At 42.9% G+C, this 17,724-nt stretch overlaps 1 protein-coding gene across 2 annotated transcripts in view; it reads right to left on the minus strand.

Moving 5' to 3' along the window:
• The window catches only part of LOC112252834 (TATA-binding protein-associated factor 172-like), a 69,637-nt gene that overhangs the window by 46,995 nt on the left and 4,918 nt on the right, over positions 1–17,724 (minus strand). For both annotated transcript variants that reach the window (XM_042323480.1, XM_024424487.2), the window contains 6 exons: positions 16,667–16,881; positions 11,036–11,169; positions 10,667–10,796; positions 10,408–10,476; positions 3,765–3,854; positions 3,555–3,650 (listed from right to left, as the gene is read on the minus strand). In XM_042323480.1, coding sequence (XP_042179414.1) covers positions 3,555–3,650; positions 3,765–3,854; positions 10,408–10,476; positions 10,667–10,796; positions 11,036–11,169; positions 16,667–16,881 — 734 coding nt within the window. The remainder of the gene's footprint in view (positions 1–3,554; positions 3,651–3,764; positions 3,855–10,407; positions 10,477–10,666; positions 10,797–11,035; positions 11,170–16,666; positions 16,882–17,724) is intronic.

Consider the following 17,724-nt stretch of genomic DNA (forward strand, 5'->3'; position numbering starts at 1 on the left):
CAGATTTGCCAGTTCTTGCTGTGAGATGTTATCCCACTCTTCCACCATTGCACCTGCAAGTTCCTGGACATTCCTAGGGTGAATGGCCCTCGCCCTCACCCTCCGATCCAACAGGTCCCAGACGTGCTAAATGAGATTGAGATCAGGGCTCTTCGCTGGCCATGGCAGAACACTGGCATTCCTGTCTTGCAGGAAATCACGCACGGAACGAGCAGTATGGCTGGTGGCATTGTCATGCCAGGATGAACCTGCAAGAAGGGTACCACATGAGGGAGGAGGATATCTTCCCTGTAACGCACAGCGTTGAGAATGCCTGCAATAACAAGCTCAGTTCGATGCTGTGAGACACCGCCCCAGACCATGACGGACCCTCCACCTCCAAATTGATCCTGCTTTAGAGTACAGGCCTTGGTGTAACGCTCATTCCTTCGTCGATAAATGCGACTCCTCAGTGAAGAGCACTTTTTGCCTGTCTGGTCCAACGACAGTGGGTTTGTGCCCATCACCGCTGGTGATGTCTGGTGAGGACCTGCCTTACAACAGGCTACAAGCCCTCAGTCCAGCCTCTCTCATCCTATTGCGGACAGTCTGAGCACTGATGGAGGGATTGTGCTTTCCTGGTGTAATTCGGGTAGTTGTTGCCATCCTTTACCTGTCCCGCAGGTGTGATGTTCGGATGTACCGATCCTATGCAGGTGTTGTTACACGTGGTCTGCCACCGCAAGGATGATCAGCTGTCCGTCCTGTCTCCCTGTAGCGCTGTCTTAGGCGTCTCACAGTGCGAACGTTGCAATTTATTGCCCTGGCCACATCTGCAGTCCTCATGCCTTCTTGCAGCATGCCTAAGGCACATTCATGCAGATGAGCCGGGACCCTGGGCATCTTTCTTTTGGTGTTTTTCCCAGTCAGTAGAAAGGCCTCTTTAGTGTCCTAAGTTTTCATAACTGTGACCTTAATTGCCTACCATCTGTAAGCTGTTAGTGTCTTAACAACCGTTCCACAGGTGCATGTTCAATAATTGTTTATGGTAAATTGAACAAGCATGGGAAACAGTGGTTAAACCCTTTACATTGAATATCTGTAAAGTTATTTGGATTTTTACAAATTATCTTTGAAAGACAGGGTCCTGAAAATGAGACATTTTTTTTGCTGAGTTTATAGATCCCTGTTCTGAAAAGCCCCAGAATCTGCAACACCACAAAGCAAGGGGCACCACCAAGCAAGCGGCACCGTGAAGACCAAGGAGCTCTCCAAACAGGTCAGGGACAAAGTTGGAGAAGTACAAATCAGGGTTGGGTTATAAAAAAATATCTGAAACTTTGAACATCCCACAGAGCATCACTAAATCCATTATTTAAAAATGTAAAGAATATGGCACCACAACAAACCTGCCGAGAGGGCCGCCCACCAAAACTCACAGACCAGGCAAGGAGGGCATTAAATCAGAGACAACAAAGAGACCAAAGTTAATCCTGAAGGAGCTGTAAAGCTCCACAGCGGTGATTGGAGTATCTGTCCATAGGACCACTTTAAGCCGTACACTCCACAGAGCTGGGCTTCACGGAAGAGTGGCCAGAAAAAAAGCCATTGCTTAAAGAAAAAAAATAAGCAAACACATTTAGTGTTCGCCAAAAGGCATGTGGGAGACTCCCCAAACACATGGAAGGTACTCTGGTCAGATGAGAATTGAGCTTTTTGGCAATCAAGGAAAACGCTATGTCAGGCACAAACGCAACACCTCTCATCACCCCGAGACTACCATCCCCACAGTGAAACATGGTGGCAGCATCATGCTGTGGGGATGTTTTCATCAGCAGGGACTGAGAAACTAGTCAGAATTGACAGAAGGATGGGGCTAAATACATGAAAATTCTTGAGTGAAGCCTGTTTCAGTCTTCCAGAGATTTGAGACTGGGAAGGAGGTTCACCTTCCAGCAGGACAATAACCCTAAGCATACTGCTAAAGCAACACTCGAGTGATTTAAGGGGACACATTTAAATATCTTGGAATGGCCTAGTCAAAGCCTAGATTTCAATCCAATTGAGAATCTATGGTATGTCTTAAAGATTGCTGTACACAAGCAGAGCCCATCCAACTTGAAGGAACTGGAGCAGTTTTGCCTTGAAGGGCAGAAATCCCAGTGGCTATGTGTGCCAAGGTTTTAGAGACATACCCCAAGAGACTTGCAGCTGTAATAAGGTGGCTCTACAAAGTATTGACTTTGGTTGGAAATAGTTGTGTGCTCAAGTTCTGTGTGTCTTGTTTGTGTCATAATGAAAAAATCATTTGCATCGTCAAAGTGGTAGGCATATTGTGTAAATCAAACGACACAACCCCTCCCCCCCCCCAAAAAAAAAAAAAATCTACTTTAATATCCAGGTTGTAAGGCAACAAAATAGGAAAAATGCCAAGGGGGAGAATACTTTCACAAGCCACTGTACATACACATTTTTGTAAACATAAGCCTATCAACATTACCCAAATGAAAAACAGTTCTGTAGCAATGTTTGTGCCGTAGGCTATAAGCCCAATACATTTATCACTGCGTATTAGCAATGCTTCAATTGCCCTGCCAATGTTCTCAAAATTATGAAATTACATATTTTTAAATGAGGTATATGACCACACTAGTAATGGATAATTTGTTGTATTATTTATGAGCCTCAGCTAAGTGAGCATAATCATTTCACTTTCTTGTGGACTGATGGCCTACATCTGATGGGAGGAAGCAGCAGTGAGGCTGCCTCTCACCGGATTCAACGTCCCACTGTCCTCAACTGAGAAACGGGGGATAGTCTTCTAGCTCATGGCGAAACTCAAGTAACACGACATTATTTCTGCTTCATGCAGCAATTCATGTGGTTACTCCTATGGCCAGAGAAGGTGACATATTCCTCCATACAAAAAAATGTAAAAAGACAGGCCGCTAATAACAACAATGCAAGCGTATCCTGACTCCTAAGTCATCGCTGCAGTGCTGGTAGTAGCATGTGGAAGTAAGGAAAATGTACATTATGGCTTATAAAGGTGTTGACAGTGAAGAACAACCTACACATAAAAACAGCATCTCTTTGCTGTATTTAGAGTCTCTCTCTAGTCATGGTTTAAAACTTTTAGAAATCTCACAGTAGGCTTGTCAGCTTTGCTGTCTGTTTGAGGCTTCTTTTTGCAGTCTATGGCTCGAAGAAACTGTGCAGACACAGTGATCTGAGCTCTGATTGGCCAGCAGTAGGCCTATAGGTGCACTTGATTTGTTCTCTGGGCCTGGCGGGTAGACTGCGTTCCACCTTGAGACACATGAAATGGTTCAGAATGGGAACACTGCCTTCCCAACGCTAGGGCTGCTGAATCAAATGAACCTACCACCAACAGCGCAAAACAAACACAAAAAATAGGAACACAAAGCTTTATCGTTAGTTTTTTTGTTTTTTTTTACAGATGTTTAGGGATAGACTAGGAATGCCTTGGAGATAAAGCGGTTGGTGACCACTGTTATATTGAATTAAATTCAGCCACCCCAGGACACAGTAGATTGGTATGCTACAAGACACACCTCATCGGAGACAAAATCTCCGAAACGGTCCAGAGCAAAGACACAGAGCAGCCGGATGACCACATCCTCCAGCCACTCCTGGTGGTGCCGCTCCATCTGGAAATGGTCAAAGGTCAGACATTATTGTGATCAAATCCATTATAGGTAAATTTTAATATTTATGTTTGGTTTGAATGAAGGTTGCATAGAGAGAAGAGTCAGATACAGTACCTGTTCTGCAGTGCTTCCCACCAGCTTCCCACCTCCAGTGCCTTGAGACTTGAGGATCTCCCTGAGGCCTGTGCCTGCTCCGTGACGAATCTGGACACAGAGACACACAGAGCACTAGTAGCTGCACAGCTCATTTTAGTCTACATGCTGCCCGTTGTGTTATGCATTGGATCCTTAAAAGAAAAATACAGTGAACAAAAATACAAAAACTCAACATTTAAAGTTTGTCCCATGTTTCATGGGCTGAACTAAAAAAAATTCACAGAAATGTGTAACAAAAAGCTAATTTCTCTACTATTTTGTTTACTTCCCTGTTCGTGCACATTTCTCCTTTGCCAATATAAGCCATCCACTTGACAGGTGTGGCATATCAGGAAACAGAATGATCATTCAGGTGCACCTTGTGCTGGGGACAATAAAAAGGCCACTAAAATGTGCAGTTGTGTCACAATGCCACAAATGTCAAGTTGAGGGAGCAGGCAATTGGCATGCTGACAGAAAATGATTAGTTAATTTCTCAGCCATAAACCGCCTACGTCGTTTTAGAGAATTTGGCAGTAAGTCTAACCGGCCTCACAACCGCAGACCACGTGTAACCACGCCAGCCCAGGAACGCCACATCAAGCATCTTCACCTGCAGGATTGTCTGAGACCAGCCACCCGGGCAGCTGATGAAACCGTGGGTTTGCACAACCAAAGTATTTCTGCACAAACTGTTAGAAAGTCTCAGGGAAGCGCATCTGGGTGCTCAATATACTAACTAGGGTCTTGACCTGAATGCAGATCAGCATTGTAACCGACTTCCGTGGGCATACGCTCACCTTCAATGGCCACTGGCAAAGTGTGCTCCCAGTTTCAACTGTACCGGTCAGATGGCAGACTGCGGGTATTGCGTTGTTTGGATGAGCAGTTTGGTGAGGTCTACATTGTGAACTTAGTGCCACATGGTGGCGGTGGGGTTATGGTATGGGCAGGCATAAGCTACGGACAATAAACACAATGTGCATTCAAATTACCATCGATAAAATACAAAACATACCGCAACGAGATCCTGACGCACCTTGATGTGCCATTAAATCCACCACCATCTCATGTTTCAGCATGATAATGCAAGAGCCCATGTCGCAAGGATCTGTACACAACTCCTGGAAGCTGCATACGCCGACATGTCACCAATAGAGCATGTTCGGGATGCTCTGGATTGACGTGTACGACTGTGTTCCAGTTCACACCAATATCCAGCAACTTCGCATAGCCATCGAAGAGGAGTGGGACAACATTCCACAGGCCACAATCAACAGCCTGATCAAATCTATTTGAATTAGCTGTGCTGCGCTGCATGAGGCAAATGGTGGTCCAACAGATATTTTTTTTTTAAAGGCATCTGTAACCAGATTTATCACTATTCCCAGTCATGTGAAATCCATAGATTAGGCCCTAATGAATTTAAATTGACCGAGTTCCTTATATGAACTGTAACTCAGTAAAATCTATGACATTTTTGTATGTAATAGCGCTGGCTGCTGTTTTACACGCCCTTAAGCAACCGTGTGTTTTGTCACATTGTTTGTAACACATTTTTTTACATAATGTTGCTTCTACAGTCTCTTATGAACCAACTTTTTTTATTTTATTTTTTATTTTTTTAAATAGCTTCTGGATATTAGAACAGCAATTAATCACCTCAAACTGGACGAAGGATATACTGCTTCTCCGAGACCAGGCCCAAATTCCTGTCATTCACGTGAAAAGACAAATACAGGGGGTGGTGTTAGGGGCGCCTTCTTAGACTTCAAAGGCGTGTGGGTATTCTGCCTCAACCATCCGTTCCATTGCCTAACGTGCAATCACTGGAAAATAAACTTGATGATTTCCGTTCGAGACTATCCTACCAAAGGGACATTAAAAAGCTGTTATAGCTCAGGTTTCACCGAGTCGTGGCTGAATAAAGATGCGGATAATATACATTTGGTTAGGTTTACCGTGCATCGGCAGGACAGAACAGCAACGTCTGGTAAGACGAGGGGCGGGGGTCTATTATTCAATAACAGCTGGTGCAATGTCTAATATTAAGGAAGTCTCAAGGTATTGCTCAAGTAGATTACCTCATGATGAAACTTAGAACTGACTATTTTTCGTAGCCGTCTACTTAACACCACAAACCGATGCTGGCACTAAGACCACGTTCAACAAGAAAATGCTCATCCAGAAGCGGCGCTCCTAGTGACCTGGGACTTTAATGTAGGCAAACTTAAATTAATGTGACCTAATTTCTACTAAAATGGCACATGTGTAACCAGAGGGAGAAATAATATATTTGGTTTTTAAATAAAAAGAAACATCTCTAGACCACCTTTAATCCACACACAGAGATGCATACAAACCGCTCCCTCCATCTAGCAAATCTGATCATAATTCTATCCTCCCGATTCCTGCTTAACAGCAAAAGCTAAAGCAGGAAGTGGTCAAATGACAGATGCTACAGGACAGTTTTGCTAGCAGACTGAAATATGTTCTGGGACTCACCCAATGGCATTGAGGAGTATACCACCTCAGTCACCGGCTTCATTATTAAGTTCATCGATGACATCGTCGCCACAGTGACCGTACGTACATATCCCAACCAGAAGCCATGGATTACAGGCAACATCCGCACCGAGCTAAAGGATAGAGCTGCCGTTTCAAAGGATTAGGACACTGATCCGGACGCGTATAAGAAATCCCACTATGCCCACAGACGAACAACCAAAGCGTCAATACAGGACTACGACTGGCTCGTACTACACCAGCTCCGACGCTCGTCGGATGTGGCAGGGCTTGCAAACTATTACGGACTACAAAAGGGAAACCAAGATATGAGCTGCCCAGTGACACAAGCTAAATGCCTTATGCTCACTTTGACGCAAGCAACACTGAAGCATGCATGAGAGCACCAGCTGTTTCGGACGACTGATCACGCTCTCCGTAGCCAATGTGAGAAAGACCTTTAAACTGGTCAACATTCACAAGGCTGCGGATCCAGATGGATTACCAGGGCCGTGTATTCCGAGCATGCGATGACCAACTAGCAAGTGTCTCCCTGACCGAGCCTGTAATACCAACATGTTTCAAGCAGACCACCATAGTCCCTGTGCCCAAGAAAGTGAAGGTAACTTGCCTAAATGACTACCGGCCTGTAACACTCACGTCTGTAACATGTAACACTCAAGTCAATAACATGCCAAACTGCCCTTTCCTACCTGGACAAAAGAAACACATGTGAAAAATACTGTTCATTGACAATAGCTCAGCGTTCAACACCATAGTGCCCTCAAAGCTCATCACTAAGCTAAGGACCCTGGGACTAAACACCTCCCTCTGCAACTGGATCCAGGACTTCCTGACAGGCCGCCCACATGTGGTTAGTGTAGGCAACAACTGTCACGATGACCCACAGCACGGGGGCCCCTCAGGGGTGCTTGCTTAGTCCCGTCCTGTACTCCTGTTCACCCACAACTGCGTGACCAAGCACGACTCCAACACCATCATTAAGTTTGCTGATGACAACGGTGGTAGGCCTGATCACCGACAACAATGAGAATGCCTGTAGGGAGGAGGTAAGAGACCTGGCAGTGTTATGCCAGGACAACAACCTCTCCCTCAACATGAGCAAGACAAAGATGATTGTGGACTACAGGAACAGGAGGGCTGAACAAACCCGCTATTCACATTGACCGGGGCTGTAGTAGAGCGGGTCGAGAGTTCCAAGTTCCTTGGTGTCCACATCACCAAAATATCATGGTCCAAACACAGACAGACAGTCTCCTCCTCAGGAGACTGAAAATATTTGCCACGGGTCCACAGATGCTCAAAAGGTTCTACAGCTGCACAATCATCCTGAACGGTTGCATCACCGCCTGGAATAGAACTGCTCGGCATTTGACCGTAAGGCGCTACAAAGTATAGTGCGTACAGATGGAAGTCCGTTAAGAACACATTCTTATTTCAATGACGGCCTAGGAACGGTAGGTTAACTGCCTTGTTCAGGGGCAGAACGACAGATTTTTACCTCGTCAGCTCCAGGATTCAATCTTGCAACCTTACGGTTAACTAGTCCAACGCTCTAACCACCTGCCTCACGAGGAACCTGCCTGTTACGCAAATGCAGTAAGAAGCTAGCAGTAATCACTAGTTATAACTACACATGGTTGATGATATTACTAGTTTATCGAGCGTGTCCTGCGTTGCATATAAATCGATGCAGTGCGCATTCGCAAAAAAGGACTGTTGTTGCTCCAACGTGTACCTAACCATAAACATCAATGTCTTAAAATCAATACACAGAATATATTTTTTAAACCTGCTTATTTAGCTAAAAGAAATCCAGGTTAGCAGGCAATATATATATATTTTATCCCCTTTTCGTGGTATCCAATTGTTAGTAATTACTATCTTGTCTCATCGCTACAACTCCCGTACGGGCTCGGGAGAGACGAAGGTCGAAAGCCATGTGTCCTCCGAAACACAACCCAACCAAGCCGCACTGCTTCTTAACACAGCGCGCATCCAACCCAGAAGCCAGCCGCACCAATGTGTCGGAGGAAACACCGTGCACCTGGCGACCTTGGTTAGCGTGCACTGCGCCCGGCCCGCCACAGGAGTCGCTGGTGCACGATGAGGCAAGGATATCCCTACCGGCCAAACCCACCCTAACGAGGCTAGGCCAATTGTGCGTCCCCCCACGGACCTTCTGGTCACGGCCGGCTGCGACAGAGCCTGGGCGCGAACCCAGAGTCTCTGGTGTCACAGCTAGCGCTGCGATGCAGTGCCCTAGACCACAGCAGGCAATATTAACCAGGTAAATTGTGTCACTTCTCTTGCGTTTATTGCACGCAGAGTCGGGGTATATGCAACAGTTTGGGCCGCCTGGCTCATTGAACTAATTTGCCAGAATTTTACATAATTATGACATAACACTGAAGGTTGTGCAATGTAAGAGGAATATTTAGACCCATGGATGCCACCCGTTATATAAATACGGAATGGTTCTGTATTTCACTAAAATAAATGTTTTCGAGATGAGTTTCCAGATTCGACCATATTAATGACCTAAGGCTCATATTTCTGTGTGTTGTGTTATAATTAAGTCTGATTTGATAGATCAGTCTGACCAAGTGATGGTGGGCACCAGCAGGCTCATAAGCATTCAGTCAAGCAGCACTTTCGTGCGTTTTGCCAGCAGCTCTGATGTTTATGAATTCAAGCTCATCAACTCCCGAGATTAAGCTAGTGTAACGATGTGATGTGAAATGGCTCGCTAGTTAGCGGGGTGTGCGCTAATAGCGTTTCAAACGTCACTCGCTCTAAGAATCAGAGTAGTTGTTCCCCTTGCTCTGCATGGGTAACGCTGCTTCGAGGGTGGCTGTTGTCGTTGTGTTGCTGGTTCAAGCCCAGGGAGGAGCGAGGAGAGGGACGGAAGCTATACTGTTACACTGGCAATACTAAAGTGCCTATAAGAACATCCAATAGTCAAAGGTTAATGAAATACAAATGGTATAGAGGGATGTAGTCCTATAATTGCTACAACCTAAAACTTCTTACCCGGGAATATTGAAGACTCATGTTAAAAGGAACCACCAACTTTCATATGTTCTCGTGTTCTGAGCAAGGAACTTAAACGTTAGCTTTTTTACATGGCACATATTGCACTTTTACTTTCTGCATTATTTAATACAAATTTGAGGCTAAATTGATTTTATTGATGTATAATATGACGTTAAAATAAGTTAATTCAGTATTGTTGTAATTGTCATTATTACAAATACATTTTAAATATCGACCTTTTGTCCTCCAATAAATCGGTATTGAAAAATCATAAATCGGTCGACCTCTAATAAAGAGACTATCAAACCAAAAGGAACATTTATTGAATAAATGAATGTCTTGAGTGCAAACATATGAAGATCAAAGGTAAGGGATTAATTTTAACTCTGCTTGGCTGGCTACTGTTTATAATGATTTGTCTGCTAGACTAAGGTATGCTTTCGCCGTAAAGCATTTCTTAAATCTGACAGTTGTTGGATTCACAAGCTTTTTAATAGTTGTCTCTTTTCTGAATTTTTATAATGAGTATTTCTGTATTTGGCACTCTGCAATCTCACTGGATGTTGGCCAGGTGGGAAGCGTCCCACATACCCTAGAGAGGTTAATTGAAATGCATTCCAGGTGACAACCTCATGAAGCTGGTTGAGAGAATGCCAAGAGTGTGCAAAGCTGTCATATAGGCAAAGGGAGGCTACTTTGAAGAATTGCAAATATATTTTAATATGTTTAAAACATTTTTGGTTACTACATGATTCCATATGTTATTTTATAGTTGATGTCTTCACTATTAAGCTACAATGTAGAAAATAGTAAAAAGAAAAACCCTGGAATTAGGTGTCCAAACTGCAGTTTATTTAGTAAATATTTTCTTAACTCCATTTTTGAACTGCATTGTTGGTTAAGGGCTAGTAAATAAGCATTTCACGGTAATGTCGACACTGTATTCGGGGAATATGACAAATATAATATTATTTGATGTGATGCGTGATTTTTTTCAGCGTACATAGAGCTTTAGGATTGCAGATGACTTGAGCAGGTCTGCTAAGACTACGGTCATTACCTCCCATGAGGGGTTGAAGAGGTCATTACAGAGCTCATCACAGAAGCTCTCCAGGGGCCACTCCTGGGTCTGGGGGGGGAGAAAAAAGCACAAGATGAATCAGAACTTCTCTTCCATGTTTGGACAAAGACACTAATTTCATAACTATCCAGTCTTTTTTCAAACACCCAGTAAATTAATTCTCAAGTTCTGTGTAAAAAGAGTTTACTTCAACTGTATTCTTTAACGGAGCTTTATCCTTGCTGACCAAATCGCCTACCTCGTCCAAGAGACTGGAGTTGTCTGGAACGTTATCGATTAAGACTTTATGCTCCGTTGCCGGTTGCTCGATGACTACGTTACTAGTTTTCCTGTGCTTCTCCTCAGGCTCCCCCTCAAAACTGTCATTACTGCAGGAAGAAAAATATTGATCTGTGATTTGATTTCCCAACTCAGTAATCCAATTTTTTTTTAAATGACCTGCAGATGGAAACCAAAGACCGAAACACCTGGATCATGTTCATTAGGGCAAACGTAAATGGTGCATTTCTTACTGGACAAGCCTTCACCTTCCACTTAGTTTCAGAACCGTTTGTTCATTGGTGCCTAATGAACAAAGCTTTGGAGGAAAAAAAAAAGTTGGCCATACCTTCTCTCGTTGGGATCCATGTCTCTGGATCGTTGCTTTGCCACTAGCTTGGCCATCCTCTTAGCCTTGTTCTTCTGTCGGTTGCTCATGCCTGGTCGAAACTCTGAGTCTATTATCTCTGCCGCCTGCATGGGCTGAAAAAAAATATCAATTGCAACTGAACATGAGTTTATTGATAAAACAATGTTAAATTATTTTCAGTAAAGTAATAAGCTATAGACATCTTAAGATGGGAGTCATTAATTCCAGACCAAAGAGAGATTGTTCCTCAGACAGAAGAACACATAACATTATGCTCACTAACAGTGACAAATATTTATAAACAAAATGTGCACAGATGACATGCTTAAGTGAAGAGCACATAATGACTTGACGCCTCACACGCTGAAAGGTGCAGGCCATATATGTTGGTTGGATCCTGAACTCATCAACAGCATCCCGAGTCGCCTCATCACGGTTGACGTTGAGACTGGTGTTTTGCGGGTACAATTTAATGAAGTTGCCAGTTGAAGACTGTTTCTCAAACTAGACACTAATGTACTTGTTCTTGCTCAGTTGTGCACAGGGGCCTCCCACTCTTTCTAGTCTGGTTAGAGCCAGTTTGCACTGTTCTGTGAAGGGAGTAGTACACAGTTTTGTACCAGATCTTCAGTTTCTTGACAATTTCTCACATGGGATAGCCTTCATTTCTCAGAACAAGAATAGACTGACAAGTGTAAAAAAAAAAAAAAAAGTGTTTCTGGCCATTTTGAGCCTGTAATCGAACTCAAACGCTGATGCTCCAGATACTCAACTAGTCTAAAAGGACAGTTTATTGCTTCTTTAAATCAGGACAACAGTTTTCAGCTGTGCTAACCATTTCAAAAGGCTTTTCTAATTATCAATTGGCATTTTAAAATGATAAACTTGGATTAGCTAACACAATGTGCCATTGTAACACAGGAGTGATGGTTGCTGATAACGGACCTCTGTACGCCTGTGTAGATATTCCATTAAAAACATAATCTGCTGTTTCCAGCTACAATGGTGTTGGGTCAAAAAACAGAACTCTCAAAACATGAGCACAATGGCAGCTCTTCCTTTAAAGAACTCCAGGCCTCAAGAGGGCAGATAACCCAAAAACACAGGTGGAACTAAAAAAATAAAAAAAAAATTGAGCCAGGATTTTTGGAGGGAATACTTTTTAAATACCACCTGGCAGATAAGAATGGGTATAAAATGTTTGGGCTTAGCTTTGCTTGGGTCCTCAACATACAAACAGCTCATTGTTCAACCCTAAAGACGCAACTGGTATGTAATGTTTGGAATTATTTATTATGTTGCACCCAGTGCTTAGCACAATTTACGTGTTTAACTCTGGTAGGAGTGTACTTTTTTGTGGATATTTTCTGACTGCAGAAGTAATTGCTTGAAGTGCTAGATTAAATTGTTTAAACGTTTACTTTATTCAAAGCCATGCTTTGTTGCTGTGTCATGCATTGTTGATTGTGTAAAATAATGCATATTTATTCTCTGTGTAAGGTTATCAACATATTCCTATGTCATTCAACTACTCTATTCAACAAATGGCATCAAAACCATAAAACACTAAAAAAGGAATTGAGTTGTCCCTTTGCATCCTTCGTGTTGAGCAAGCCGTTTAAATTTGGGCAGAGCTGAAATAATTATAACACCGTGACAGTTACATTAACAATGTATTTCTGATCAATTTGATGTTATTTTAAAAATGGACAAAGTGCTTTTCTTAAAAAAAAAAAAGGCATTTCTAAGTGACCCTAAACCTTTGAAAGGTAGTGTACACTTGAGAAAGCTGAAGTCTACCTATCTACCATTGATGCAAATACGTCGCCTGCTTCCCAGTTGGTCAACTAGATCCCAGTAGGTGATCGCAGTAGGTTGGCCACTTGTGCCTGGTTTGGGTAGTTGCTAGGTTTCCATCAAATTGGTGACAGATTTTCATGCAAATATTTTAAAATCTGTGCATTTCCCACCAAACATGGGTTCATCCAATTTACTTCTTGCGGATAAAGGGATGGGAGTGATAACGTAGTGCACATAAAATAGTCAATGTACCGAAAGTGAAATGGGTTCTCACCACATTGTCAACTCTGATGGTTGTCAAAGAATATTTTATATAGCAATGTTGCACGGTTTACCGAAACTTCTGTACGGTTCCGATAAAATACGTTTGGTACTAGAACGTTACTGTCGGTACTTCTGTCAAATGTTTCTCATGGATCAACTTGGTCTATCAGTGCAGTGGATGTACCCCTTAGTGCAAAAAACAGGGCTTGCACTGAGAGTCTGGGTTGCAGCATGTTAATGTCGGTGCAGCATGAGTGGGGAGCTAACACTTGAATAATGCGACACGGCATGTAGACATTTTGAAACTGTTAACGTAAACTCATCCCATTCCGTACAAATGTGCGCAACCGCAACATTCAAAACGAGGCTACAAAGAAAACTAATGGGATTGTAGAGACTGTTGATGTCAAAATCGGGGGTGTGAACTAGGTTTCTATTCAAGCGCTGAGCGATATGGTAATGGCTCTATAGTATGAGAAAAGTTTAATATAAAATAAACTGACCCTCCGTTACATCTTGACGTGTCATGCCGTAACGTACAGCACGCATAAAGCAACTTTCTGCCTTACAATCTATCCACCAGGTGTAGCACTACTCTCATCGTTTAACAAACAAGAAATGGACAGTGACCCAGGGTAAGGGGGGATACCTAGTCATTTTGTCATTGCATGCAATCATCATTCTCAAAGCCGCTGAGTTACGTCTAAGATCACTTTAGCACCGCCCTAAAATCCCCGTTCAAATGGGACAAACCTTCAAATTAGGTATGACACATTATATAAACTACTGTTTTCTTTACATTTTAGAGGCAATAAGGTGATAAGTTGGACAGATCGAGTGGGGGGAAAAAAGCAATTTTCCCACACAACATCTCTCCTCACTATCACTCACTAGTTTCACTTCCCCACCCGCCATTTTTAGACCCGATGGGGCACACTGCCTGCTTGAATTATGCAGAAACGGGCAGCGTTTAGGTCATGTAATTGATTCTGTTGGAAAGAGGAGAAATTGTACTTAAATGGTATTGACATTAGTTGATCTGGAAGTATTATGTTTTTGGGGTGCTAAAATAAGGGCAATTGTACGGACCAAGGCGGTGTACGAGTTTACGTTAATTACATTACAAAACATGTCCAGAACACTTTACAATGCAAGATGATATCAGTAGCTTCCAGCTTTGTAGGCTAACTTCTCGTTAGCTTACAGCTGAAGCCATCATCAATTTACTTGGTATCATCAATTTACGTGGTAATTTGTGTGATAAAATGCAAACCATAATGCAAAATATGATGCTTTCAAAGCTGATGACCACCAAAACATTATTCCCTTAAAAGGCATCACTTACATTTCTCCCAAAGAATATCTATTGCCTCACCGAACTCCAGGATGTCCCCCTCTTAAATTACATCATTACTGGTTAAAGAGACCGTGTGCACTTATCAAATAAGCTACTTCTATGCAAATGTTATTGATCCATACAATAAAATAAGTCCCAAATGGGAAGGGAAACAGATCATTTTGTCATCCATCCTCATGAAATCAACCAAAACAAGCTCAAACTCAATGCATGCATACACTCCTATTGAACATGCATTTATGTGAATAGGCCTAGGCTACATATTGATTTACCCCTTTCATCAATAGAGAATTACCATTGTAATACAGAGATTGTTTTTTACCAAAGGCAATTTGATTGTATGATTGATTCAATAATGCTGTCTCTGAAAAATGTTGAAGTAAAAAACAAAAATGTCAAACGTATTGTTATTGAACTCAAGACACCCAACGATTGAACAGAGCAGTAGCTGAGTTTATGTCTGGATCAAGTGCCATTCTGTGACTTTAGTTAATATGCTTTCTCTTTGGTATGGAGTATCGTGATACTAGACCTGCAATCAAAGTTAAAATTCTGGTTTTGGCATCTTTGCCTTTGTCCCATATAACGCAGCTCAGAATTTTTCAACTGACTACGTATCGACCATGATGTAACTATCAGTACAGTCGAGAGACTACTATCAGTACAACTGTCCATTTTCTGACATCCTATCCATTGTGAGCTATCAACTTGATTTCGAGAGAGAATATATCGCCAACATAAATGTGAATAACTGACACTCATTGGCCCTAAGGGGGTCCTTGTTTCCTCAATGCCTCTAAGCTCATTGGAGGAGGTCTGAGGGAGGGACCTTGGATCCTATCCTCCAGTGAGCTTAGAGAGGCATTGCAAAAACAAGGATGGATGAAGCAAGGATTTGACAGCTTGTAACATTTTCAAACAGTATGAGCCAAAGCATGTTGTCAGGACCTACTCTAATGTCTTCCTACCGGACGTCCCAGTCGACAAGCTACAGAATTCCTCCTCTGGCCTCTTTCCAAGTTTGGTTACACATAGTCAGGTAACGATTGGTCAAAAATATACGTGGCAATGCTGTTCGGTGCTTAAAGAAGCACCAAGCTTCTAAGCCCGGCATCACAGAGTACGGTTACATGCACACAAAATGAATAGTCATAATATAATAGTTTGATTAAAACATTTACATGATTTGAGAGAAGAATGATTCCCGCAGTGGTCTAGGGCACTGCATCGCAGCGCTAGCTGTGCCACCTGAGACACGGGCGCCGTGCACGCTAACCAAGGTCGCCAGGTGCACGGGGTTAGATGCGCACTGTGTTAAGCAGTGCGGCTTGGTTGGGTTGTGTGTCAGAGGACACATGGCTTTCGACCTTAGTCTCTCCCGAGCCCGTACGGGAGTCGTAGCGATTAGACAAGAAGATAGTAATTACTAACAATTGGATACCACGAAATTGGGGAGAAAAAGGGGTAAAAAAAAAAATTCAAAAAAAATAAGCAACCACGTTATTTTTGGGAAGCATATTGAGTCAGACCGAAAAGTTGTGAGAACTACTTCTGAAGACACATACATTCGTCACTAACTCACTTCACTCATGCTAAAGAAGGAGGCTCTCACACAGCTGGTGCCACCCCATGTGCAGATCAAATACACAGCTGAAATGCCAATTAAGGCGTTTACATGTACCTAAATATTCCCAAAATTACCCCGAAAACCAGTTGTTTTAGTCGGCATGTTTACTTAGATTTTGACCTTACGCTGATTATGATGAGCAGAGTAAGGTGTTCACATGACTATTGCAAAATACTGCAAAGAAAATACTGCCATAATCAGTTTAATATTGAATTATTACTGTGCATGTAAATGTACTGTCTGCCACCGTTGTGACCTGGATTAACCAATACTTAGCTTTCTAAGTTAATGGGAAAGGATAGTAGCCTGCACTCGATGGTAACTGGGGATGAGTTCAGTAGCTAGAAAATGCTTGGCATCAGGGAGGGATTACATGGATATATCCAATAAGAAATGCTTATTTTCTGTCGCAAAATACATAGCCTAATGAACACGACCCTGGTATCAAGCTTCATAGGATGCTGTTCAAAGTTTAAAGGAATTACCGACTCCATAATTTGGAGCTCGACATACAGCAATAGCGTAAAGGAGGAGTTTTGGAAATCGCGGTAGTGTGACTCACCACGTGATTGCCGGAGCTGGAGCAGGGTTCAGAGCCCCTCTCTCCCGGTCCCTGGGCCTTAGGGCCACTCGGCGTGCAGGTGTACTGGGTGTCCAGGTCCTCGTCGTTGAACAGCTCCATCGTGTCCATGCCGATGGCGGCACCCATGTCCAGTCCCAGCTTCCTCTGCAGCAGCTTCCTCTGGCGGGCCAGACGCTCTTTAGGGTCCACCTCACCTGGCATGGGAGAGCACAGAGCGAGGGTATGGCGCTTGTAGAAAAATACCAACTCTTAAGAAACTCCCATTTTATGTAGAGAACACAGGGACACTTATGGCAGGCTTCAGACACAGATTAAGCCCATAGTCCTGGATGTTGTGTGTATTACACCAGGATTAATGAGTGTCCCTGAAACCAGCCCTTAAGGTATAAATGAAGGCTTCATTCTGCATGTTCCTGTATTTAAGGGGACGTAATTAAGGAGGTAGACTGACAGGAAGGCAAGTGAACTAGAGATCAGAGTGTTGATTAACAGCAGGTCAGGTAAACTGTACTTTCACAGGCTGCAGCCAAAATATATGAAAGAGGCACGCAAGTCACTCTGGACTAGTGTAGCAAAGCACAAAAACATGAACGGTCACAGGACCTTGAATATATGACATACAGGGCAGGGAATACTAGGAGGCCCATAGCTGAGGGAACAAAATAAAAACATGTATTATTAAGTTGAGACAAAAAGGACAAAGACTGGAGCTGTTTGAATTCAAATTGTATTCGAACTTGTCACTTGGATCACCACGTCGCCATGTAAAAGCAAACTTAGATGCAGATCCAATGGTCTAAAGGAAAAGAATATGGGCCCTGGTCCAAAAAGAATGCCCTATATGGGAATATGGTGCCATTTGGGAGAGATTCAGAATGCAGATTATGCAACATTGAAACTAAATCCTGACACACTACAGTGTCAAATAATTGTTTGCTGTGTGGAGTTCGGCACAAACTAAAAGACGAATGTCAATACAGCGGCTGACTCAATCCAAGCAGCTACTTGTTCAACAGAAGCACAACCAGACATAGCCT

This window comes from Oncorhynchus tshawytscha, linkage group LG06 (genome assembly GCF_018296145.1).
Source record: "Oncorhynchus tshawytscha isolate Ot180627B linkage group LG06, Otsh_v2.0, whole genome shotgun sequence".
NCBI lineage: Eukaryota > Metazoa > Chordata > Actinopteri > Salmoniformes > Salmonidae > Oncorhynchus > Oncorhynchus tshawytscha.